General features: G+C 35.8%; 1 protein-coding gene across 4 annotated transcripts in view; it reads left to right on the top strand.

The window, feature by feature from the left end:
* The window catches only part of ATRNL1 (attractin like 1), a 433970-nt gene that overhangs the window by 226536 nt on the left and 182239 nt on the right, over window positions 1–25195 (top strand). For all 4 annotated transcript variants that reach the window (XM_041461314.1, XM_041461315.1, XM_041461313.1 and 1 more), the window contains exon 26: window positions 4443–4521. In XM_041461314.1, the coding sequence (XP_041317248.1) occupies window positions 4443–4521 (79 nt within the window). The remainder of the gene's footprint in view (window positions 1–4442; window positions 4522–25195) is intronic.

Genomic DNA, 25195 nt, shown 5'->3' with positions numbered 1-25195 from the left:
CTGCAAAAATAAGTAAATTATTTCACTTTAACTAAATATTACTTTGATACAATATGTAACTTATAGGCATTAATACATAATGAAAAAAAGGAATTCTGTAGTGTATTTATAATGCATTCATAGAGCTTAAGGCACAAATGTGTCATTAATTCATCTAGTCTAAACATGCTGATCATTACATTTCACAGATTTCCCCCTCTATTTATCCATGCCATTTAAATTTCTTTAAGGATATCTACACATTTTATTTCAGTTTGCCCATGCCAAGCAGAAACACATCTACTAATTCCCCTAACACTTTTTATTTTGCTGCCTAAAGAAACACAGAGAAACTAATTTCTGAGTAATGGAAAACACTTTCATTTCCTCAGCCAGGTCTGCACTAAATTTGCCTGAATGTGACCTCTGGAAGTAAAAATTTTGCTCTGTAGCTTGCAAAAATAGATATGCAGGCAGTAATTATTCCTTGCAATTTCCCTTCTCTTTGTTCTATTAAATCACTATTTCTGTTTTCATATTACCCAGAGCCTTCTGGGCAGAGCATCTGCATAGCCCAGACCTCCCTGATAGCCCTGGTGTTTTCTTGCAACCTTTCCTTGACCACTTTCCACTGCTGTGCTGGACACAAACTGTGTTCAAGGCTTCTTCCTCTGCAGTTCATTGGTTTTCCAATTGTTTATTGTCTCCAAAATCATGCTAGGGCAATAACTTCCAACCAACCTGTAATCCAGAGTGCTGGTGATGGTTTGCTCATTTTCAAGCACGCTTCTTTAGTGTTTCCTCCACTTTTGTTCCACGTGTTTTGAAGGGAAAACTGTGCAAAGCTGTATTCTTGTCTTCTGGCACTTTATTTCTTTGCTCTGGAGAGCACAAAATCTTGGTAATGCTTGGGCTGCTGTGGTTTTAACAGTGTCTTAGTATGGCAATTGTCTTATTGGGAAGATTTACATTGTTAAGTGCAGAAAGTCATTCACTCTGTACTTGGGGTTATCATTTCATAACCCATGTGCTTTGCAAAGGCATTTATCCAAATATCTGTTGATTTGGATGTCACTCAGTCTCAGTTGGAGAGTCAGACATGGTGGACATAATCTATGATCTTGTGGGTAAACTGCAGGCAAGTTACCACTTGATCTTTTCCGAAAGTGAAATGATTTATTTGTAAAGTCACTGTCAGCAAAAGATTTTGTCCAAATTTTAAATACTTATTGTGTTTTTTCTCTGCATTCTTTCCATGTTTTCCAATCTTCTTTCAGAAAATGCCAATGGCAGAGCTTTAAGAACAAGTCTGATAGTATCTGTTTGGGCAGTACCTTGTAGAGTGATAAATTTATCTCTCAAGTGCTGCTTACTACTGTGCATCTGAGTATTTGAGGTTGTTTTAACTCCTTCTATTTCAGCATCCCAGCAGTAATTCATACTAAATTGTCATTCACACTGGTCTCTAAGCTGGTTTGGGAACTGCTTCATTCCAAGGGAAAAATAAATCCTTTGCAATGTAAATGATGTCTGACTTCCTTGTTCTCATAAATACAACTTAGCAATGATTGTATATTAAAAAAAAAATCTTAAAGTTGACCATTGTACAATCTCTTTAACCTCTGTGCCATTAACCATTATTTACCACTTTTGTCTTCATGTCATGCATAGACCTCTCAGCTATTATATATTTGTCCCATCAAAAGTAAGTGGATCTGATGGGAGCTTTGTAACCCATCTAGAAGTTCCCTTTTTTGATGTTGGTCCCCTGCTGACAGTTTTTTTTTGGGGTTTTTTTTTTTTTTCCCCGATGGCCAATTTTTAATTCATTTCATTTGCACTGGACTTTCTGTTTTTATATCTCTGTCACAAGGAGGGGATAAGAAGTTTAATGGGGGACTGGAGAGCATCCACCTACACCCGTTTTGCTGGTTTTTTACGTTCTTTTGCCTGTGATGTTAATGTCTTTATCATGGCTCTCTTCAAATCCCTATTGTTTCAAAGCCAAAGAGAACTTACTTCTTCTACCATTTCAGTCCCCTGACCAAGCTGACTGCTTTCTTTTATACCTTTTAAATTCAGCTTAGATTTTTAGCGATAAGGTGATGGTTGCTTCAAGGTACAGGCACACTATAGATTTATGCACTGACATCCCAATGCTTTCTGGTTTGTTCTTTATTCCTTTTCTAATCTCTTTCAACATTCTATTTTCTGTTTTGACTGCTACTAAACATTCAGTTGATATGTTCAAAGAACTATCTGCAGTGACTTCAAGATCATTCTCTTGAGTGGTAATTGCTAATTTAGAACCTATCGTGTATTTGTAGCTAGTTGTGGTGTTTTGTTTTTTTCTTGTGCACATTGCCTTCAGTTCATTGTCACTGAATTTCATTCTCTTATTTTATTGCCAAGTCACTCTGTATTGTGAGATCCTTTGCAGTCAGCTTTAATTTTTATTGCCCTACATAAAGCAAGGATGTTATCTCACCACAGCTTGGAACTAGGTTAATTTCATAAAATCTATTTTCCATCTCTTTCTTCCTTCTCTTTCCATCTCTTTCTTTTTCATCTCTTTCTTTCATTCTTTAGCATGAATTTTGATTCACCCCCTAAGAAACCCCCCTCTTAAAAAAAAAAAAAAGAGGAAAAAATAGAATATTTACTTGCCAAGATTATACAAAAGTAACATTATCAATGTTGTAACTTCCAATTGTTTCTAGTATTTTATGGGTGTGTCTTTAAGACATTAGTTTCTGATTTTAGCTTTGCGAGTAATTGATGTTTTGACTGATGACAAGAAAATTCAGTGTGACCCACTCCACTGACGTACAGAGCACAGAATCCATTTGTCTGAAGTCTTTCAGCCAGAACACTGAATATTTTTTATTCTGCTAACTTAAGAGAACTGTTCAAGAAATGAAAAAATATGAAGGACAGAATTTTCTAAGGGCAGAGATTCTCTTCCTGGTCATAATAAATCAGTCACACAGTGCAAGGCTCTCTTAATTTCTTATGTCCAGCTCCCTTGCATGTATTAACCTTTTCTAAATTCCAGGAGCACTGAGCTAAAAATTGCAAACAGAGTTGCTGTTGTTTCTCTAATTTAGTGGATTTTGGAAGGACTGTAGAGGAGGAGAAGAGTGAGATGGCTTTCCCTTAGCTCATGCACAGCATCCCAATCCCTAGCAGCACGTCAGTTCCCTGATGCTGCCCTAAAGCATCTGTTGCAGGTACCAGCTGGACAGTGCAGTGCAGAGGAGGGGAAACATTTCTGGGAAATATTATTTATAAGTCCTTCTTGACTTAAAAACCTTAAAGATGTTTCTGCAAAACTGAATTTATTCTGGTGGTCAGTGGGGGTTTTTTAGTCCTGCTATTCTCTAGACAACCAATTGTGAATTTACAGTCACTTGTTCTTGCTTTTAAAGGAAGACTTTGATGTTACTTCGCACCTATGCACACTACTCTGAACTATTCTACTTCCAGAAATCTTGCTATTTCCTGTATTAAAGAATATATTTTGAAGCTTTTTTGGCAGAAAAGAAAAATTGTAGATGTCTAGTAGTTAATTCAGTTGTTGGTATTAGATTAATTGAAACCACTTTGTATGGTAGAAGAGCTAACATGGTATGAAAGTTCTTCACACAATTAGTAAATCCAGATACTTATATTAAAAAGCTGTCTAAAAATTTGAAAGATCTTCTGAGTAATTACAAGTGCCAACTTGAGAAGCCTTTTTTCAATATCCAGAAACACACTAAAAGTGGTTGAGTTCAATGATCTTTCTACTAAAATACTTTATGGATTAAATGTTACAATACAAAGATACTGAAGCAAGAGAGAAGGTGTATGCTCTGATTGTGCACTGCAGGTGTTTAATTTTCTTTTTTTTTTTTTTCTTCTTCTGTTGTGTCTTTGGAACTGTAATGTGGTGATGTCCTTGGAGATGTTTTCCCTGGGCAATTACCCATGGAAATACTCAGTAAGATAACACAGACCTATTGTCACTGTGCAAACCCAGCTCCTCAAACTAATTATATTCCTTGTGTAGTTACCCTGCCTGCATCCCAGGAAATTACTCAGAATTTACCAAGTGAGAGAAATATAAATTGCTATCATTTTTTTTTTTTTTTTTGCTATACTTCATCCTCTTTTTCCATCTACTGAACGTGGGCCAGGCAGTGCATATTTGTTGAGACTGTTGTGGGTACGTGGAAGGTTGTATTGAAGCTTATCCCATTCTAATGGGAACATTTCCAGGAGAAAACCAGAGCAAGTGATGTGCATTTGCTTTTGACTTTGAAAGTGGATGGTTGACTCTGTAATTCTGGTAGAGTTTAGTTTTCCACAATTTTTGGGGTTTATTTTTCCATGCTAGAATGCCTTTTTATTACCTCTGGTACCCTAAAGACATAAGCTTTTCAGAAGTTACAATTATTATTTTTTTTCTTTTGTAATTGCAGTTGTTTCTTATCCTTACTGCTGGTAGCTGCTGTCGTTTGGAAAATCAAACAAACCTGTTGGGCTTCTCGACGGAGAGAGGTATCAATAACTTTAAGATTATTGTAGTAGCTTTATCTTTCAGAATAAGTTGAGAACTTTGATGTACAATCACTCCTCCCCTTTCTCCTGTATATGCAATTTAAATACCCATTTTATATCCTTGACTTTTTTATGCTGAAGAAGAAAAATTTATTTCTTTCTCCTAACAAAAATTAAAGGAATTACAGCACTAGGCTGCAGAAAGGTAAAATTTCCTTATGGTGTCATATTAGAATAGAATTGAATAGAATATTTCAGTTGAAAGGATCCTACAAAGAATTATTCAGCCTGACCACTTCAGGGCTGACCAAAGGTTAAACCATATTATTAAGAGTATTGTCCAAATAAATAATAATTTCTTGTACACTGATGAGGTTGGGGCACTGACCCCTTGCAAGGAAGTCTGTTCCACTGCTTGACCACCTTCGCTGTAGATAAATGTTTCCTAATATCCAATCTGAGCCTCCCCTCAAAGGAGCAAAATTGTCTCTATTAGAATCAGTAGTTTCATCATTAAACCTGTGGCACGCTTAAAATCTTCAGTAAATATTCAAACATAGAATCACCTTATTCTTTTGTGGTCTAAATTCTTACAGCTATGTTGAAAAATGTGGGCTAAATCTTTGTTCTTACCTGCTTAACAATTAATTACACTTAAATGAGGTTAAACTTTATCTATGCTACTACATGTATATGATTGTATAGATAGTTGTGATATTTCATTTGGTCTCATAAATGAGGTATAAAATTTGTAGACAGTGATGTTTTCCCTTCTTGAATCTTCTAATCTTGATGATTTTTGGATAAAGCACTTTCTTAATGTACTATAATCTTGAGGGTTTATTTTAAAGACAAGCTTTGGTCTACTTAATGATTTTTTTTCTTTTGGCACTATGAATGTTTAAATAACTTTTTTACTGTTGATCTAAAGTGAATTTATATATGCTTTAAAAGTGCCAGGTAACTAGCACTTATAATTTTCCTTCACTGAAATTATAATGTGCTAATGCCAAGGTTTAGCTTCAAGTGGTGCTACAAAGGAAAATGTACGTTATTGATACTTGTTTCCTTTTGGTACCTTTTTTATTTTTATTCATATGAACATTGTTAAAAATTTTCTGAAGGTAAATTCTCACATATTTCTTATTACTTGCAAAATATAGATGAAAGTTACTGTAAACTACATTATTCAACTTAATATTATTTCATTAAAATTTGTCTCAATACTTTGATAGTTCTGTGCAAAACTGCTGTGATAGAATGTAGTAGTTCATTGATTTAATTTCTCATGTTAATGAGGTTGGTTTATTGATGTTTTTAAGAACAAATATGAATCTACCCATCTTTCCAGATCTAGAGGGTCTGGTCTGTGTTCTGTGATTGTTCTCCTAGATTTTTGAAATATAATATTTCTAATGTGGTCTTTTGGCATCATTTGGTAATGAAAACATTCTCATACAAAAAGTTTCTGAACTTTTCCAAGATTTATTTTCCTAATGTAATCAAAAGTACTTCTAAGACTGTTATGAAAGCTACAATAAGCTCTTTGATAAATGCAACATAAACATCAACCAGCTTCTTCAGAAGGGCAAGAGAGAAGGACATACTTGGTAACTAGATTAGAAGTCAGAGCTTCATGGTTGGTTCAGAATCTTGGCTTTCCTTGAGTACCACTAGAGAAACTTGGTTTTCTCTTGTAGCTAGAGTTCACTAGCATTATGAATTGTAAATGCTGAATGAAATCTCCTTTATTTTCAATCTTCTCCTGACCACCAGGTGCAGTCCATGTCAAGTACAAGTTTTTGATTACATTCCGTGCAATATTTTCCTTTAATCTAGCTAGAAAACTTCTTTTTATATGTAACATATAAGATTTTGCAATTAAGTGTTGCAAATAAATTGTATGAATAGCACACAATCTACTGTTGAAAAGATTTCTGAAGTATCTACTTTAGAGCCCATTTGGCAGATGAGGTTTTCATCTCTTTCATCATTCTTTAAAGACAGGAATGTTTGACTCTTTAGATGTTACCTTCAATATGGACCCAAACTACATTAATAGAAATAAAACAAGAACACAAACAAATACAGAAAAGCTTGCTGTTAAAAGCTGTGCATCCTTTTATTGTTCCTCCTGATTTTCATTCCTCTGAAGGAGGAGGAACATTAACATCCAGTTCTTGTCATCTTTTAGTAATGCATTTTATCAGGCTCTTGAGGTAAGCCAATAATTTTTTTTAAGATTTGTAGAGCCCTATGTGTAGCTGAAAATTCAGAACCTTGTCTTGTTCTGCCCTCTGACTTCAATGCTGGGCTAAATTGGAACGTTATTGATTCCAAATTGAACATAGCATGGCCTCAATCCAGTACAAAGCAGGAGCAAGTTGTTTGCATTGTGAAGAAGGAGTGTCTCAGTTATCCCACTAATTTAGAAATTTTCCCTCCAGTTTCTTTTCTAATTCATTGCTCATTCAACAAATACTTGCTTTACAGTGCTCAGAGCACTGCCCATGTCTTGCTGAGCAGTTTAAATTTAGATTCTATCATAGGTACATGTGAGAAACTGTTACATTGTATGTATATGAAAATGGATAAATAAGTGTCTTCCAAAATACTTTAACTGATGTTTTTCTATGCTGAATTTAGCTTCCTTTGTCCATATCTATTGGTCAGTTTATTTACTTGAAATAATTTACTTGAAATAAGTTAAGACCTTGAGCTTTGGTAAATTTTTTTTTCTCATAACAAAATTTTGGTTCATATTTTTTTTTTAACCTACATTGCTGTCTCTTAAGATATGTTTTATCTCAGGTTTTTGAACTCTATATTTATACTTTAACTCCTGGATGAGCTTCTCTTCTTCTCTCCTGCCTTCTGAAAGGGCAAGGGACAGCAGACACTGTCTTACCTTATACCATCAAAGTTATTCACATTCTGCATTGAGGGAAGATGGAAAGTATCATTCTTTTATTTTATAGTTCCAAAAAGATCAGTGAAACTTTGAGCAGGAGAACATGAACAACCTCCTGTCTGGCATCCCTTGACACCTTCCACCACCCATCCCTCCCATGGACTTGTGGCATTTTTAAAAAAAAGTTTTTAAGAAGGGCTGAAGTAAGATAGTGGAATATTGCTCATCTCAGGGAGCTGGATCCTTGAAAAGAATAATACAGAATACAATGAGATGATTTCCAAACTATAATTCTTATAGCAGTATCTTGATTAAAAAAAAACCAAAAAACAAAAAAAAACCCAAACAAATCAAAGTCCCAAGAAAACAAAAACAAAACAGAAGGATTTTGGAACATTCATGACAGAGCAAGATAACATTTACAGGTGAGTATGGAAATTGATGCAGGATTAGAAAAAGGGAAAGATATGCTTGCATATCAAATAAAGGAGTTCCTAAATATTGCAAGGTTTAGGAAAAGCAGAGCACTTTTTAGGAGTCTTACACTATGTTAAAGGATCAGATATGTATTCTTGGTTCTAATCTCTCTTATCCTTCTTTTTTACTCCAAAGGCTCACAAATCTTTATACTAGCACCTTTCTCCGTAAAATTTGACTTTCTAGTTCACTGGATGAAAAACCAAAAGCTGTCATTTTCTCCCAAATGATTTGTTGGCCCACTTGCATTTTATACCCTAAATTCACACAAGAGCCCATCCATGAAGCTCCAATCTGACTGTTTTCCTCCTTTATACAAAAAATGATCTATCACCCAGATTTGCCAAATAAGAAATATGAAGAGAATATTATTTGTTTTCTCTGCATGTTTCATATGTAGAACATTCATTCAGTCTTCTGCTCAGAATTGGTACAAGACAATCTGTTCATAGATAATTTTACTGAAAACTTGGTAGGTTGCTGGCCAGATTTGTAGTGGCTCAAAGGTTTTGTCTCATGAACTTCTGATTGAAAGGCATCACACTGCTGATAAAATCTGCATCCAAATGATTTCTTGTTAATAGTGCATTGAACTTTTCTTTTTGGTGACAAGATTACACTGAGGTCACTAACAAACTCACACAGATGGGATTATAAACCAAAAAGGTTCTAGTTGAGTTATTTTAGCGAAGCATTTGCCCTTCCTAAGGAAAACCAGTTGCTGCTCAGATTTCCTTTTGTGCACCTTTTGTACTTTTGGTCCCCTCTGATGTTTTAAAGAATTGTTACTTTTAATCCAAAAGCCTGTAATCACTTATGTACATAAAGTACCTCTCGCTTTCACTCAGACATGCAAAAGACGTGTGCCAATGTGTCATGTGTTGCTATCTAGAATTGTAGAAACATAGAATCGTTTGAGTTGGGAAGGACCTTTGAAGGTCATGCAGTCCCACCCTCCTGCAATGAGCAACCAGAGCAGGCTGCTCAGAGCTTCATCCAGCTTAAACTTGAGTGTTCCCAGACATGGAGGTTTCACCACCTTGATCATAAAAATATATTCTCTATATCTTTTCTGAAATACTCATTTGTATATATTGGATCAGTCAATTAGTTTAAATAGATTTGTACTTTTTAAAAAATGTAAATAGCTTTTTTATACATTATTTTAATTACACACCAGAAAGAGAGTACATCTCTTTAAAATTACTTAGATTCTTATTTCCTCATGTAATACACTGTAAAGCTCTTGAGCAATGAGGAAGTAATGCATGATTGCACTTTTAGGTAAAAAATGCTTGAAATCATGGATTGTGTGTGTAAAGTGCTTGCCTAACTTTAAAGGTTAATATCATTTATATATAGCTTCTCATTATACAGTCAGCTGTGCACCATTTGCCTGTCTTAAAGAATAGCATATACAAACATAAAAACATAGAACTGTTGAAAATGCTTGCTTCACACAGTGTGTGGGTGCCACTCAAGCTATTGCTTCTGTTTATTAAATATGCTTATGTTTGTTTAAAAAACCCTCCACCTTTCTGCCTTGATTTTGTTACCAAGGTAGTTTTATTCTCTTAAATATTCAGAAATTCTTACAAATAGACAAATGAAACTGAAGTAGACTACTTCTTAATAGCAGTAACAATTCATGTAATAGCTTTAGGCTCATTTCTATGGTAACTCTAATAAGAACAAAGAAGTTCAGTTATGTCAATAGCACTAATGAATGTAGAGAATATGAGCATTTCAGCTCAAGCTCTTTGCTATCTATTCAAATGACAACACTTTAAAGTATTCATTTTAAAAAAGACAGTAATGGCTTTTGGTGTATATGATATTGCTTATGGGATGCAACACATTTACTTTGGCAATACTAAAACACAGAGAATATGGTGTATTCTTGAAAAACAGCTTTTGAAGGAACAAAAGCAATACTTTGTGTTTCAGGGTGAGCAAGGAACCAACAACAGCAGATGTAAGCAAACCAAGAAATATTGACATGCATAATTAATGTACCGCAGTGTGTAATAGTATTCATGTGTGTAGGTGTCTACAGGATTATATAGTTTATGTTTAAAAGTTGTTAAGCTCACAGATAATTTTTCTTTTTTTGCTATCTTCTTGTCCGTTGCTTAGCAAATATCTTGCACATCTGTATGTAGTTACTCATGGGCTGTGTGAGTAATCCTACTGAAGTCAAAGGAGCTATTCATAGGACCAGAATCTCAACTTGTTATATTGCTCAGGCTCCTCTGAAGTCAGTAGAGCTATGACTGCGTATTTCAGCTGTGGATCTAGTTTTACTGAGGATAACTGGGACATTTATTTTAGGTTGATGTTTTCTGCATTCTCTCCAATCTAAAGTTTAGGTTCCTCTCTGAATGAACCTTTCAAGCAATATGCCTGGCTAGCTGACACTAGATCTTTTCTCAGGACTCCCTCTGCAGTCAGTATAAAAGGCACTTCCAAATGACAATTTATCCTGCCCAATTTTCACAGTGTTCACTCTTTATACTCTGATACTTGTGGGGACCTGACTTCTTGTTAACAATACAAATAACCCATTGAGTCAAATCTCCCATACTGAGAGTTATTCTTCACTTTCTTTGCTTTCATTTTGTAAAATTGAGGTTGTATTTATAATACTGTCATTTCATACAAGTAAGCATGTGATTAATTCTTATATTAGTAATGCTCACAACATGCTTCTTCTCTGTATAAAGAAGTATTAAATGGTGCCAGTGACAGACTCAATATTATATTGAAAAAATTTCTGTTGGGGAGTGAATTAAGCAAAGCTGATACAAAGTATTTGTGAAAGCTTGCTAACAAATCTGTTTCTTTATTCCACAAAAATTCTGAAGGTAAAGAAGATAACAGACAACAATTCCGATTTTAAAATTAAAATTGTGAGTTCTTTAATAAAAAAAAAATAAATTAATGGAAAGAAACCAAGTAGGTGTTTTATTATATGTACTTATGACCAGGAGAAGAAAATTATTTGCTTTTCTTAACATAATAACCGAAGTTCTTTCTTACATTTGTGTAGTGGAGTTAGCCTGAAGATTCCCAAAAGGCAATAATCAAAATAAATTAGTTTCATTATATGTGGTTCCTGGGATATGCATAGAAAGGAAGCTTGCATGTAGTTTTTAGTGCTGATAACAGTACTTTAAAATTAATAGTTGTGATATTCTGTTCAGTAGAATTTATTATCAAAGTTGAGCTTTCTAAATATGAATATAAAATGCTTCTGGAGATAATGCTAATTTTATAATGGTGATATAGAGTCCTGCTCTCTGGTTAACTCTTGCAAGTCTACTGGGGTAAGTTCTCAAGGCAACAGGAAGGTAAAATTAAGGTTATTTTTGAGAGAGAGGGAACTGGCCCAAATGAAAAAGACTACCTGGGGCAAGTGGCCACTTGGCAGAGCCTGGGGGTGCTCTGAGCTACATGGTCTGAGAGTTTTCCATGGGACTGGTTGTAAACATAGGAGCATTAGCAGAATTTGTAGCAAACTAGCTGTCAGCAAAAAGCAGCAGACAATGAGAAAGGCAGTCCTTAGTGGGACCCTGGGAAGAAGCCAGATAACTCCTTTAGAATTTATGACAAGAAAAGTAATTTGAATTGGTTTCCACAGTGCTAAAGGAATGAGGATGGTGGATGTGTTCTTTGTAAATAAAGAGGATTGCACCAAAGTAGATGATTCATTTCTGTCTCCTAAAAAAAAGAAAGAGCAGGTGTTGAATATTGCCCCAAAGTGGTGAGACTCTTCTTTATGTTTGTATTTCCTCTGTCTTTGCAGCATAGCATCAATTTTTTTTCTCTATTAAAACACAAAGAAACGTTCTCTTTCTCAAAGCCCTGCATTTAGCTGCAAACAGCAGAAGTGTTGCAAGAACTGATATGAAGAGAGAATGAAAAGGTTTGTCAATTTACAGTAAGAGATCTTCAAGAGAAAAATGCAAATACTCCTCTGTAGATACTCCATTGCTTTTCTCAGAGTTTCCAGAAATTTTATTTGCACTGGGTGGGCAACTTTGGCCTAGGTGAGTCACCTGCAATGGGAGAAGCATAAAAGAAACTAAGTCTGAACTGTCCTTCCTCCAAAGAGCAAGGAAATAACTAAAAATCCAAGCCTAGAAGACATAGTTCCCCTCTATTACTCTGCTCTTCCTTTCTACCTAAAGTTTTGTTTATTTACAGTTGAATGCTAGTCATGTATTCTAAAAATTACATTAAATCATGCAAACAATAACTTTTATTGCTTGTAGTTTATGGAACATTTGCTGCTGCTTCTACAAACATCCATTTCCTTGCAAATACGTGATTTTTTTTTTTTTCAGGGCTGATTTTTAGGTACATTTACATATGTGTGCAATTGAGTAGCAGTAAGGTGGGATTCATATAATTCCTGAATCTCTTCCAAAGTGTTTGCATTTCACTTTGCCCAGTATGGATAGTAGCTGCCTTCTAAAATAAGCACATCCACCTTTTTATCTCTTAAAGTTAGTGTTGATAATATACAGACTAATTGTTTCTTTCTTCAAAAACATTTTGGAGGCACTGAAGTTTCTCCTGTGTGGATGACCCCCTGCTAAAGTTAGAGCTTTAATAATCAATGCAAAGCAGATGCAAAGATCAATGCAGCTGGAAATTAAATAAGTTCACCAACTGATTTTTTCCGTGCCTGCACTATTAATTGGTTCACTCTTTCAGCAGATTGTGCTCACTGCTGTGAGTGTCAGTGTTGCTGCTATCAACAAATTCCATGGGGGACTTCTCTACTCCCTGTAGATGTTTGTACACACAAACATTCCTTGGGGTCATCCCTCTTGAGCTGCGCACTTCATCTGGGCACCTTCAAGGCTTCTTCCCCTTTCTGGATAGAAGACAAAAGAATAGCAGGGTCATGGTGACAGGAATTGCATAGTATACTTATTTCTGGAGGAACTTGCCAACACCTGTGAAAGGTTAGACTGGGGGAAAAAAAGCCAGCAACACCCTCCCCACCCCTGACAAAAAATCCAATAACCAAAAAAAACCCCAAAAAACTCAAAAAACCAAAAACCCCACAATCAAATAGAACTTTAAACAAACCCATGGGTACATGACAGCCTACAAAAAGAATAACTACTCTTTTTCAAGGACCTAATAACACAATATTTATCCTTCCTGGAACTGTATTTTTTATTGCTCCAGCAGTTCACAAACAATAGTTGAGAGTTAGTGTGACCTGGTATAAACCAAGCTCATTATACTATTTTCAACAGATAATTAATAATTAACATATAACCTTTGGCTTTCCTTTTATCTTCAAGTATTGACAGAAGTTGCATAAAAACATACTATGTGTGGAAAAAATGCTTTGAAATGCAAAACTTAATTAAAATTAATGTAATGCTATTTTAGTGCAGTTGTATAGTAGCAAAAGTAATATAGGGAATTTGAATATCTCAACAGATGATTATTTTTATCCATGCCATTCAATTTTTACACAAGTAAATTTTGGAGAACAGAATATAATTTGACACTTTGTTTGGGATTCATTGGATTGAGTGCACCACAGCAGTTAAATTGTGACATAGTAAATTAGCCCAGACTGCTTTGGCAGTCAATTGACCCACATGCAATTAGCAAAACTGAAACCACAATGAATCTTGTAGCTTGAGCTTGTTATGGTTTTTTTTCTGCTTCACATACATTTTGAAAATCCCAGTGAATTAAGACTTATCATAGACTTATATAGCTGTAGCTTCTTAGACTTTTATATTTGTGCAGCCATGGTCAGAAGTACTAAGGGAGGCAGGGAAATACAAATTTCCAGCTGCAGAAGTTTGGCTTTGGAAGTCGGTCCTTTCCTTTCTGGTGTGGTAGGTGCCTTTTTGCCAATTCTTTCACTGCCTGAGCCATCAGTTCCTCACCTGTGGCACACAAACAGTTGTACAATTTGTGGTGATACAGTTTTCATTAAAAATTCTGCTGGTATTAATTGGGGGGCTTTGATGACTCTTTTCTTTAATCTGTAATGACCCTTTGTCCCTAGACTACTTATTTAGGTTTCTGTTCATTTAGGCAGGAAAAAAGAGTGAAATGGACACTAAATCTTTCTCCTAATTTTTTCTGGGTGAAGAGATACAGACATGTGAAATACAGTCTGTTACTTTAATGTGTTAAATTTCATACATATTTCAATATTTGCTAAAATACATTATGAATGTATGAAATATCTTGTATGTGTTTGATTTTCATCTTAATTAAAATCAATCACCCATTTCTTAGGGTTTTATGCTTTCTGAATAAGTTAATGATGCACAATACTGATCCTACACTGCTTTTTGCCTACCATAATAATTTTGTCTTCATAAAGTTAAGGAATAATACTTCCAGAAGAGTGGGAACATGCATGTTAGAAAAATACTGTATCCCTGCATGTGTGACCCAGGTTTTTACTTAATACCTTAACAGTGTCCAGTAATAACATTCAGTATAATATATAAATTATGTATATAAAAGATAATATAATATAATATAATATAATATAATATAATATAATATAATATAATATATATTAGTAAGTATAATATAATGAACTTGTCCCTTTCCACATTCACATGGAAAGCAAGTCCACGTTGTTAATGACTAAATCACCCATGCACAAAATGTCCATCTCTGATTAGAGCATCCAGTGTGCTGTCAGCTTACAGAAAACGATGGACATAAATCATCTCAGTGGAAAGGGAGGAAAAGAGGAGCCAGAGAATTAGTCAGTGAGTTCCCAGAAACGTCCGTCAATAAAAGTGAAGCTGTTTGTAAGCATCTATGAAAAAATAAAAAAAGATTAAAAGCCTGGATGTTCTCTTCGTTAACCAAATCACACAAAAGGAATATGCTTTTCTTCCAAGGTAGGATAAAAGTCCTTTTGAATGGAGGAGAAAACATCTGGTGCTTGTACAGCTGGCCATTATAAAGACTATAAAAAGTCTATCCCAGGATACTTTAATAGGGAAGGCAAGGAAGCATTGTCATGATTACATAGCTGTGGAGTAGGTGCAAAAGTGGTCAAAACCCCATAATCAGATGTTCTTTATCAGTGAAATGAGGGATTAACTATGTGTGGACTGTAGTTATCTGCATTAGCCCCTTCAAAGCTTTGTCCTAGCTCCAGAACTCATCTGTGTTTTTTAATGACCTAAGTCCTGCAGTTGGAGATTACATCTCATCAATTTGCATACGAGCAGCTGGGTCAGGAGTGTGTTGCAAGCAGGATCAGGCTTCAAAACAGCTTTTAGAAATTGGAAGCAATATCCATACTGGTGAAAGCAAGTTTTAGAAATAATCTGGTAGAAATAATCATCTTCACAGAAACAGCAGGAAGAAAAAGCTGACTGTGCTACAATTCCTCAGAGCTGATCAATGGCTTAGAAAAGTTCACAAGCTGAATATAAGTCAACAGCAATCTAGTTACAAATTAAGGAATATATTTCTGGCTTGCATATGTAACTCTAAGGCATCTAATTCTTGTCCTTTCCTGAGTATGGCCTTAAGTGGAGATCATGGACAGCTTAGACACAACAGTTCAAAAAGTCTGTTAACATTTGGAAATGTTCAGAGGAAAGAGGTGGGAAAGTGTGTCTGTTTATAGTTTCATAGCATAAAAGATCATGGAGAGGTGTGATAAAAGCCTTGAAGGTGGGGAATGGAATAATGCATTTATCAGGATCTGTTGTAGAAAGGATGAGGAATGAAGTGCCCATGTTGCAGCAAAGAACATTCAGGTGATACAATGAAAATTAATAAATTATAATGATATTAGTAGTGTAGTTCTGCAATAGATAATCTCTGACGTTCCAGACACTTTGTCAGTGTAAGCCTTTAGGAGTGGGGTGGGCAAATACAGGACAGAAATTAGAAGACCTGGATATGCCTTTGTAGGGTGTTGTGGAGTCCCTTGGCAGTCTCTGTAGATCTCTTTTAACCTTTTGATCTTATCTTTTTAAAAACCCACTTGAAGTCAGAGCATTTGTACATACCAGGAGCATTTTATTTGCTATAGAATCACAGAATGGGTTGGTTTGGGAGGGATCTCTGAAGATCATCTAGTTCAACTCCTGCTGCCATGGGCAGGGACAACTTCCACTGGAGCAGGCTGCTCCAAGCCCTGTCCAACCTGGCCTTGAGCACTTCCAGGGATGAGGCATGCAGGATTTCTCTTAGACTAAGGCTACATGATATGGTATTGCAGCACCAAAAATCCACTGTAGTGCTCTAATAGCACCTGCACTTCCTCATTAAAGACTATTTAAAAATCTACATTAATTTGATATTTATACTTTCATTGCAAAACTGTGTCCCAAATGGCGATAAAGGCAAGTAATTATCCAGATATTCCATCATATTTTTTGCATTAAAAAGGCTTTTAAGGAGCAGCTTTCTTCTTAACAAATCTCATTTGCATAAATGCAGCCTTTGAAGTTGTTGATGTCATGTACCATGGTTAAACTTTACAAAATTTCAGATACTAGAAAATCAGGGTCAAAAATAGCCCCTTGCCTTTTATGCCATTTAAGTTCATATCCATGATGTCCATCCAAGTGACTGAGTCACCCTGTGGATTGATTTCTTTTTTTCATTTTTGACTTTTCATGTCATGATTTGGGCTGGATTATTTGTTTAGCACCTTACATCCCCTTCATTGTGTAACACTGGTTTTCCTGTATGAGTGGCAGGTAAGGCAAGACAGTTTATTTGAGTTTCAAAATGAAAACCACACATAGATGAGAAATTGAGCAAGTTTTGTGTTGTTTTGCTTGAGGTTTTGTTTGTTTTGAAGTTTTGTTTGATTTTTTTTTGTCATACATAGTTTTGCAATTATTCTGATTTTCCTCTAACTGAACCTTTAACTGACTTTAATTCTCAACAGTATTTTAAAATACACATTTTTGTAACAGCACTGTTTAGCATATATGCAGAATTCTTATAAAAGGTAGCTGCTGCATGTTTGTGAGTCATTCTTCTTGCTTTCCTGTATCCTGTGACAGATGATATCTATCCTACAGATGGAAAATACTGTATATTTTCAGTAGTTTCAGAATGGGTTGTTGTTTTCTGACATGCAACTAACATGATTTAAGCATGCTTTCTTTCCTTGTATAATGACCAATATACATATAACCTTTGGCTTTCCTTTTATCATGAATCATTGATAGAAAATTGCATGAAATCATACAGTTTGAGCAAAATATCTCTCAAATGCAAATTCTAATTAAAATTAGTATTGTGTTCCTGAAATGCAATGCTTGGGATATCACCAATATTTGAATATGCTATTAATTTTTCCATGGTGTTTGTTCCTAAAAAATGGTTTAGGCTAAAATATTTGAATCAAGCACAGTGTGATGCAAAAGCTAAATCCTAACTTTATTTAATTGCTTTAAATTTTTTGTTCAACTGGAATGCATGCAAATTGCAAATGAATAAAACACAATTACCTTTATTTTCATTTTTTTGGTATATCTACTTACAAGGCTGCTATTAACTGGAAATAATACTATGGTATAAAAGCTATTACAAGACATTTTTTTTACAAAGATATTTCTCTTCAGGCTGAAAAAAAATCTCACTTTTAGTGGAAGGTAAGCAGCTTCATTTAGATAAAACACTTTTTTTGGTGGAAGAAGCAAGTAAATATATATTTCTAACATAAAGAAATAAGGTGATTTAGCTGGATTGCAAGAAAAATAGGATATGAAGAAATATAGTCTATCATATCAGCAGTAAATAGGTTTTTCTAGTAGTTGATACAGTCAAAAATTCCCTGTCAACCCACATAAAATTCACATTCATAGCTAAGACTTACAAAGGAAAGTTTATATCCCTCTATTTGGCTAGCATCCTGCTCAGGTCAGACTGACATTATTTTGAAAAGTTTCTGCTATCTTTGAGAGATCTTCCTCTAATCCATATATTTTGCAGATGCTATTTCTGCTACCAAGTTGAGCTCTGTATTCACTTTTTCATTGCATCCCTATTCTTACACTTTGTAAGTGCCCAATTACTGCTCAATCCCACAGCATCCCAGTACACAGATTTATAGTTTATGGGTCTCCTTACTCCAAGAGAAGGGAAATATTATCTGGTTGGGGGTGGGGGGAGGTTAAATTCCTTTCTTTTCCTGTTTGATTCTTACCGACATGAGCTGCAGGATATATGTGTGCAAAAATCCTGGCTTTGTTTTTCTCCCCATGATGGAGGGAGGCCTCAGGCAGCCAGCTGTCATGCAGCACTTTCATTCTGCTTGCTCAGTGTCCTCCAGGTGGGAAAGTAGTTGTAAGTGTTTACAAAATGTTTCTCTGATCAGAGATTCAGCTTCTTGTAGGCTTAGTCCCCCAGTGGGACTTGGCCCTCTGTTATCAGTTTTGGAAGCACTGAATTTCAAAAGCAGCATTCGCTGGACTGCTCTGCACCAGTTGAAGTAGGTACTTGACACTGAAGTCTGTCAAAGATATGTTATTGGTGTTTCTAGGAAATCAATTGTTTTGTTTTCCATTTCATGTGAAAAACATTGATTTGTTCACACATTTGTTTCTGTGTAAAAACTTTTGCCTGATTTACTCAGGACAGTATTTCCCCAGAGCTGATGTTAAGAGCTAGTTTTACCTACCCATCAGTGCCCTCACATTACTGTTAAAAAAAAAAAAAAGATGCAATAAATATTTTCAGAATATAGGTAAACAGTCACTGAACAAAGCATTTGTTGTTGCCAGTGAGTTCTGCCTTGTGGGATGAGCCTGGAACATCAATAACAGAAATCATGTGCCTTTCTCCAGGTCACTGTAATACCATGGCCCAAAAGGGTAACAGGGAAATGAGGAATATGCAGGCATAACTGCCTGCATTTAGTGCTTTTTCTGCATGTTCAAGGAGGTAGACAAAAATTTTAAATAGATAAAATTGCAAGAAGGGAAATCCTATGGCAGCTGTTACTGGATTACCATTGATTTAGTGGGGTTAAAACTTTGCCCCTTATTTGAGCTGCTCTGATCTAGTGTTATGCCCCATCAATAAATTGTATATAGGACTTCCAGCATTTGAAAACACTGAGATACACAAGAGGCACAATACAGTTCAGTGTGCACTGTGACTTCATTTTGCAGCTGTTCTGTACCTGCCTCTGCTGTGCTTTGCATCAGGTGGGTGTGATTGCTTTGAAGAATCTAACACAGTTTGTAGTTCACACCATTCACAAATATTTAAGCAGGGAAAAAAAACCAAACCCACAATCTAAAAATAAAGATTTTATTTTTGGAGGGCAAAAAGCTATTTTTTAAATCATCTTTTGTTTGTGATGGTCTTTGATTTTCACACCTCAAAGTGCCATAAAATCAGCTTTTGATCTTCATACATTCTTTAAACAATCTAGCAATTAAGTGAACAAAGGGAAAAGGTAGGAAAGTAAAATTGTTTGTGAAAGATAGTGAATCAAATTATAAATAGGGCTTTTTTGTCTGATTAAATTAGAGTAATGTTTTAGCTCAACAAAATTACACAGTGACACCTCCTCCCACCCCCATGTTCACATTAAAGTTTGTCAAGTGGTGCTTATGTGCTTTTGATAATAACGAACAAAGTTCTGAAGTTCTGGAGAGTTTCATTCCCATTTTAGCTGTTGAGCATATTTAATACCTCTCATTAACGTACTTTACATTTTCTTCTTCAAGATAAATGTTTGTTGAATCCTAAGTGAAGGTGCCTTTGATGCTGAATGGCTGCTGTGTGTGATAACAAGGGAGTAACTCTGCAAATTCGAGTCCAATCGTGTTTTGCAGCAGGTCATTGTTCTCTGGGTGTGAGGCCAGCATACTTAGTGCCAGGCTCTAAAGAGATTGTGTGGCTTTATACACTGGGACCCACTGGTTAGATAAGGAAAAAATACATCTTCCTGATGTCTTAGGGAGTTTGTAATCATAATTCTATTCAAAATGGAAACTCATCCTTAACTGAGTGGGGCTCTGTTTGGTTTTTATCTCTTAACCGAAAGAACATAATGCTAAAACCCCAGGTTTTTTTAAGAATGGCACATGTGTATCTGGTATGAAATGTCATTCTCCCAGAAGAAATATTTCTCTAAAAATACTGCTTTATTTGTATTACCATGCTGTAAGAACACTACTTTCCTTATTAGCTGTAATTCAGTTCTCCTTACTATTTTTTACACAAGTATTCAAATGCACTCTCTATCTGCCTCTTATTCAGAAAGCTTCCAGAAGAAAGATTAGCTATGACAAAGCTTTTTCACGAGGAGCCTCTCCAAGTAAATGACAAACTTGTACAGCTGTACTCATTTTCTTATACTGTTAGTCTCTGCCAGAAATATGGGAAGAGATTCTAATAAGCATATTTAATTGATCTTATATCTTTCTTTCCTTGTCCTCCTGATTTTGATTGTATAGCTGTTGTCTTTGATTTTTCCACTGTTCTCATTCCCTCTCCCATCAGATACATCAGTTTCTCCTTTCTGTTACTCATCATTAGTTATCTTTTCTATTTTGTTAGTACTTGAATATGCTCTTATGAAACACATCTCAGCTGGGTTGTGTTTTTGTTAAAATTGGCACTTCTAAAAGGCCTCTGCCTTTTGGCTGTTATGCTTGAACTCAATTGTCAAAATGATTTCTCTAGATTGATGACTCTTTAGAGAAAGCACTGCCTTTGCCTGAGTGCATTGCTGGTACACAATAATAATAAGAGATTAGACTGTTTCTTGACTGTCAAAATCACCATACAAAAGAGGACAAAAGGGACTGTGCAACTTGGTGTAATGAAGAAGAGAGGATGCAGCAGCACAATATTGTTGGCTTCTGTCAGGAGAGCACTTGCCTTCCTACCCAGGTTCAGTGCAGGAAGGGCAGTGGGAAACTGGGGACTCTTGCCCTCCTTAAATTTGGACTTGAGTACTTAGGACTCTCCTTATTGACAGGGATCAAAATAAGGGTTGAATATGACCACACGGAATGGTGTTTCCATGCTTCATTTATGCTACACAGCCATGGTTTATTATCCACTCAAAGAGAGGGAATGAAAGGAAGTTCAGACAAGTTCCAAAAGAAAGAGATTTACATCATTTGGATGTGAAACTTATATTTTCTTACTGGTATGAATGGCTTAAAAGCATATACTATCAAAAAAGGCACCAACTATAAAGTATCTGTCAGTGCATTGGTAGAGGATTACACCTTTAATTCTCCAGAAACAGCTCTTTTGCTGGAAGCTTTTGGAATAAAAGAAATAACTATTCAGATCCCCAGATGCTTATTCACATCTGACTTTTTTTTTTTAAATTAAAAAATATCTACAAGCTGCATTTTATTAATGCTTTTAATTTTAAAAATTGTCTCCTCATTAGAGGTACACATACAGTGGAATGTGAAGCAAAGCAGAAATTGAAGAAGAAAACTGTAATACATGGCTTAAATAAGAAAACACCAAGTTGCAGCTTATTAAAATGAATTTCAGTAATAGCTAGCAAGATTGTTTCTTTCAAGTCAATGCATTTTCTGGAGGAGTACAGGTGAATGTGAAAATGCAGGGAACTCTCATCCCATCATTTTATTTGATGTTAGAGGGGAATTTATAGTTTGTTTCCTACATACTCTTTCTGCTATTATTTGCTTCTGCAGCTTAAGCCACTTGAATATATAAATGTATCTGCCCCTGCTGTGTCTCAGTGTCTGTCCTGCACACAGAAAGTGTCTGTTTGCAAAAGAAAGGGGCAGCTGGGGCTGCCAGGAGGCTTGCATTGCCCTCTGGAGCAGCAGGCCTTTGCAATGAGGTCTGAAATTTGATTTAGATACCTAAAATTCCCATAGGGATTCCCCTGTAATATAGAAAGTAGCATAAACTGAGAGCAATATGTGATGCAAATTTCTCACTGTAACTTCTTACCCTTGTATCTCTGTATATGCATTTATAGCTTTGCCATAATCTAAAAACACCCAATCAATCCCCCACCCACAACCCCTCACCCCAGAGAAAGACACCACAAGAGTGGACTGAAGGACTGAAAAAAATGCCAATAAACACTTGTGACCTTCAGCTCGTGTCCCTGTGGGAGAAGCTCCTGAAGTTTTGTTCTTGGGGAGATCCCTGGGCTCTGTTAATTGACTTGGTAAATGAACTGCAATGTTCACCCTTTCATACCCTCACCCTTAAAACTTTCCCTGTTCCATAGGTTCATTTGCTTTTCTTGGAAGAGATTATTAATATCCCAACCTAGGCTGCATCCTGAATTTAATATCGAGTTTGATTCCATTTCACTGCATATTGTATCCAATAAATGTTCAATAGCTTGGGAGAGAGTCAGCTCCCCTTTCAAATTAGATTTTAAACTTTCCATTTGCTACTTTAACTCTATTAATATTTTTTTCATCTTTTGTGTGTTTTCTTATCCTTTTAAAATGAATTTTGGGAGTGCAAGTCTGAAACCCAACTTTATGTCAGGGGAGTAAAGCTCTGTGGCAAATTCTGCCACTGCAGAGTAATTTTATTCAACAGTAGCACTAAAAATATCTGAATAGTCTTCATAGGTAAATATTCATTTTACATCTGTGACCATATACACTCTCCATCTTTTATATAATTGGCATGATTTATATGTTCAGTTTCATTGTAGCTTCCACAAAGAAATGAGCACTGATCCTGTTTTAAGTGGGGATTTTTTTTTTCTATCTTTGAGAACTTTTATCTGGCGATTCAGAAGTTCAGAACATTTCTACAATGCACCTTGGAAATCTGTTTTTGCTTTTTCATAGCACGGCTTTTTTAAAAAAGTGCAAATGAAAGTTACTAATGCAGCAGGCATTTTAATACCTGAAGCAATATTTTGTGCTGTTCTGAATTGCTTTTGGCAGGGATTTGTACTGATTTTAAAACATTAGAATGAAATTATGCATATTTATCAGATATTTTGAAGCTTTGAGATGTTTTGAAGTTTTTAAGGTTTTATGTTCAGTATTAATTGGTATTTTTCTTTCATTACGGAGAAACAGACTTAACCAGCATCACATAATATTTTGGATTTTGTCCTCTAAAAATTAACAGTTTTGGATACACAATCTTTAAACCTTTAGAAATTGACATCTCTGATAACTGAACAGTTGTTTACCCTTAAAATGGGATATATCAAAGGCAGCTAAGATATTTAGCCACAGTTCCCAGTGAATTTCCTTTGCATGCAGTGCTGATGTCTCTTTATTCTATTTTTTATCAATTGCCTACAATTGTAGCAAGTTTATTTGAGGATTTATGCATAGTAATTTGGTCCAAAACTAATTGCATTGAATTTATGAAGTCCTGGTAATTCCAGGGAGAGTTGAATCTGCCCTTTTATCGGACTGATGTCCTCATCACCTTTCACACCCATATCACACATGCTTTGGATGGCACCACTGTAAGAGCAGCACACTGACATAATTGCCAATGATTGTGTTATTCATTGTTAGGCAGGATGGAACCTGCTGCAGTGCTCTGCATGCCTTCATTGGAGTGGAATGAAATGTCATCACCTGAGTTTCATAAAACATACCTTAGTAAGAGGGCTGGGAATAACAACAGTTCTTCCTGATATAAAAATAGCTCATAGATTTAGGGGTTTGGTGTGTGGTGGTGGGTTTTTTTTTCCTTTCAGGTGGGTAGAAAGGCACAAATGCTTGGTGCCCTTGGTACAAAGTTAACAAAGCATTATATTGCCACTTGGCCATCTGTTGGGATAAAATGGTTGTTGTTTTCAATGATGCCACTTTGATACTTTCCCCACCCCAACTTGTGATTTGCTCTTCAGGCATTGTGCAAGGGGGCATTTTTTCCAGTGTGCTATAGGTGAAAACTTGCTGAAATTTGTGTGCTTGTGGCTAAATACCCCTTTACCTGTTTGCTCACCAAGGGTGACAGATCTATTTTATACATTGTTGTAACCTCATAGAAACATCTACATTTTTTGCTCAGTTTTATGTCAAGCAAACCCATGCAGTTGTTTTTTCCATGATTCAGATTGTGTTCACCCGCAGCCAATTCTCTCAGGTGCTCTCTCACCTTTCCTCTGTCCTTCTCCACCTGCCATATGCTGATGTGGCTGTGCCTGTGCTGCTGCTGTTCTTTTAGTGGCCATAGCAGATACTCAGGTAACCTTACTTACATCAGAATGACTCTGCAATTTGTTTAATTTTTAATTAGTATTGTCATAAACCTGAATAATTGCCTTTCATTTATGTATAGCACATTTCACATGTTTTGAGACAGAGCAGCTTGAAGTACCTCTTGTTTTTAGAGACATACACAGGACAGTGACACAGTATGTCAGTTTATCCTTTACTATTGTTTCAGATCAGGAAAAAATGAGGATCAATATATCAATGAAAATCTGTATATCTTGTGCTGAGTATATTGCTTTTGCTGTTTTCAATAGTTGTGATAATCAAAAACATGCTTTAAACATGCAAAAAGTACAAGATTATGATGAAGATTTTACCAAATATTATCAAAATTCTGTAAGAAAAGCCAGTGTTTCCTCCTACTACCCACAAAGAGGAAATACTGCAAATGGTCTATGAATGAATTAAATTCAATTTGTTTGCAGTTCTGAGCTCCTTTGTTTTTTGAGGATTATACAAATTGAACGTATGTGGAATACTGGTACCAGCTTGCATTCTTTGATAAATCCAGACAGGCAGAAGAACGCTGGTGGCAGAAAGTGTAGTATAAGGGCGTTTCTTATGGTTAAAACAAAATCTGCAAATTCTAGCCCTTTTCAGAAACCAATGTTAGCGAGAATAGAACACAAATTATTGGATGAATTTGTTAAATATCAAATGTTAATGCCAAATATACTTGGCAATAAGTTAAAAGTTTCTGTTCTGTGATTTCCATAGATTTTCCATAGTATACAGATGTAGCAGAGAGAGAAGCTGAGAGATTTCCATTCATAATTAGGGTCAAAAAGTGGTCTTTTACCAGCAAACATCTGATTTGCATGGAAAGGCTTTTCTTATGGCAGCAGACTGTTGCAGCTGTCCTGTAGCCTCCTGCAGCACGGCAGTGACAGGGGTCAGGCTCTGTCAGCTCGGACCTTTGCTGCTGTGCAGACGTGAGCTGGTGTCACTGCACAGCCTGTCAGTGCCACTCTCCTACTTCAGGGGCCTTCCTGTCACTCTGAGTGACCAGCTCTGGAGTATCACTGCTGAGCTGAGAGAGGAACGATGAGCACTTCAAGGAATATCGGCTAATGTGTGT

Source organism: Pyrgilauda ruficollis, unplaced genomic scaffold, assembly GCF_017590135.1.
Source record: "Pyrgilauda ruficollis isolate IOZ18807 unplaced genomic scaffold, ASM1759013v1 scaffold15, whole genome shotgun sequence".
Classification (NCBI taxonomy): domain Eukaryota; kingdom Metazoa; phylum Chordata; class Aves; order Passeriformes; family Passeridae; genus Pyrgilauda; species Pyrgilauda ruficollis.
The sequence above is the reverse complement of the archived record's forward strand: the minus strand, read 5'-3'. Positions and strand labels throughout refer to the sequence as shown.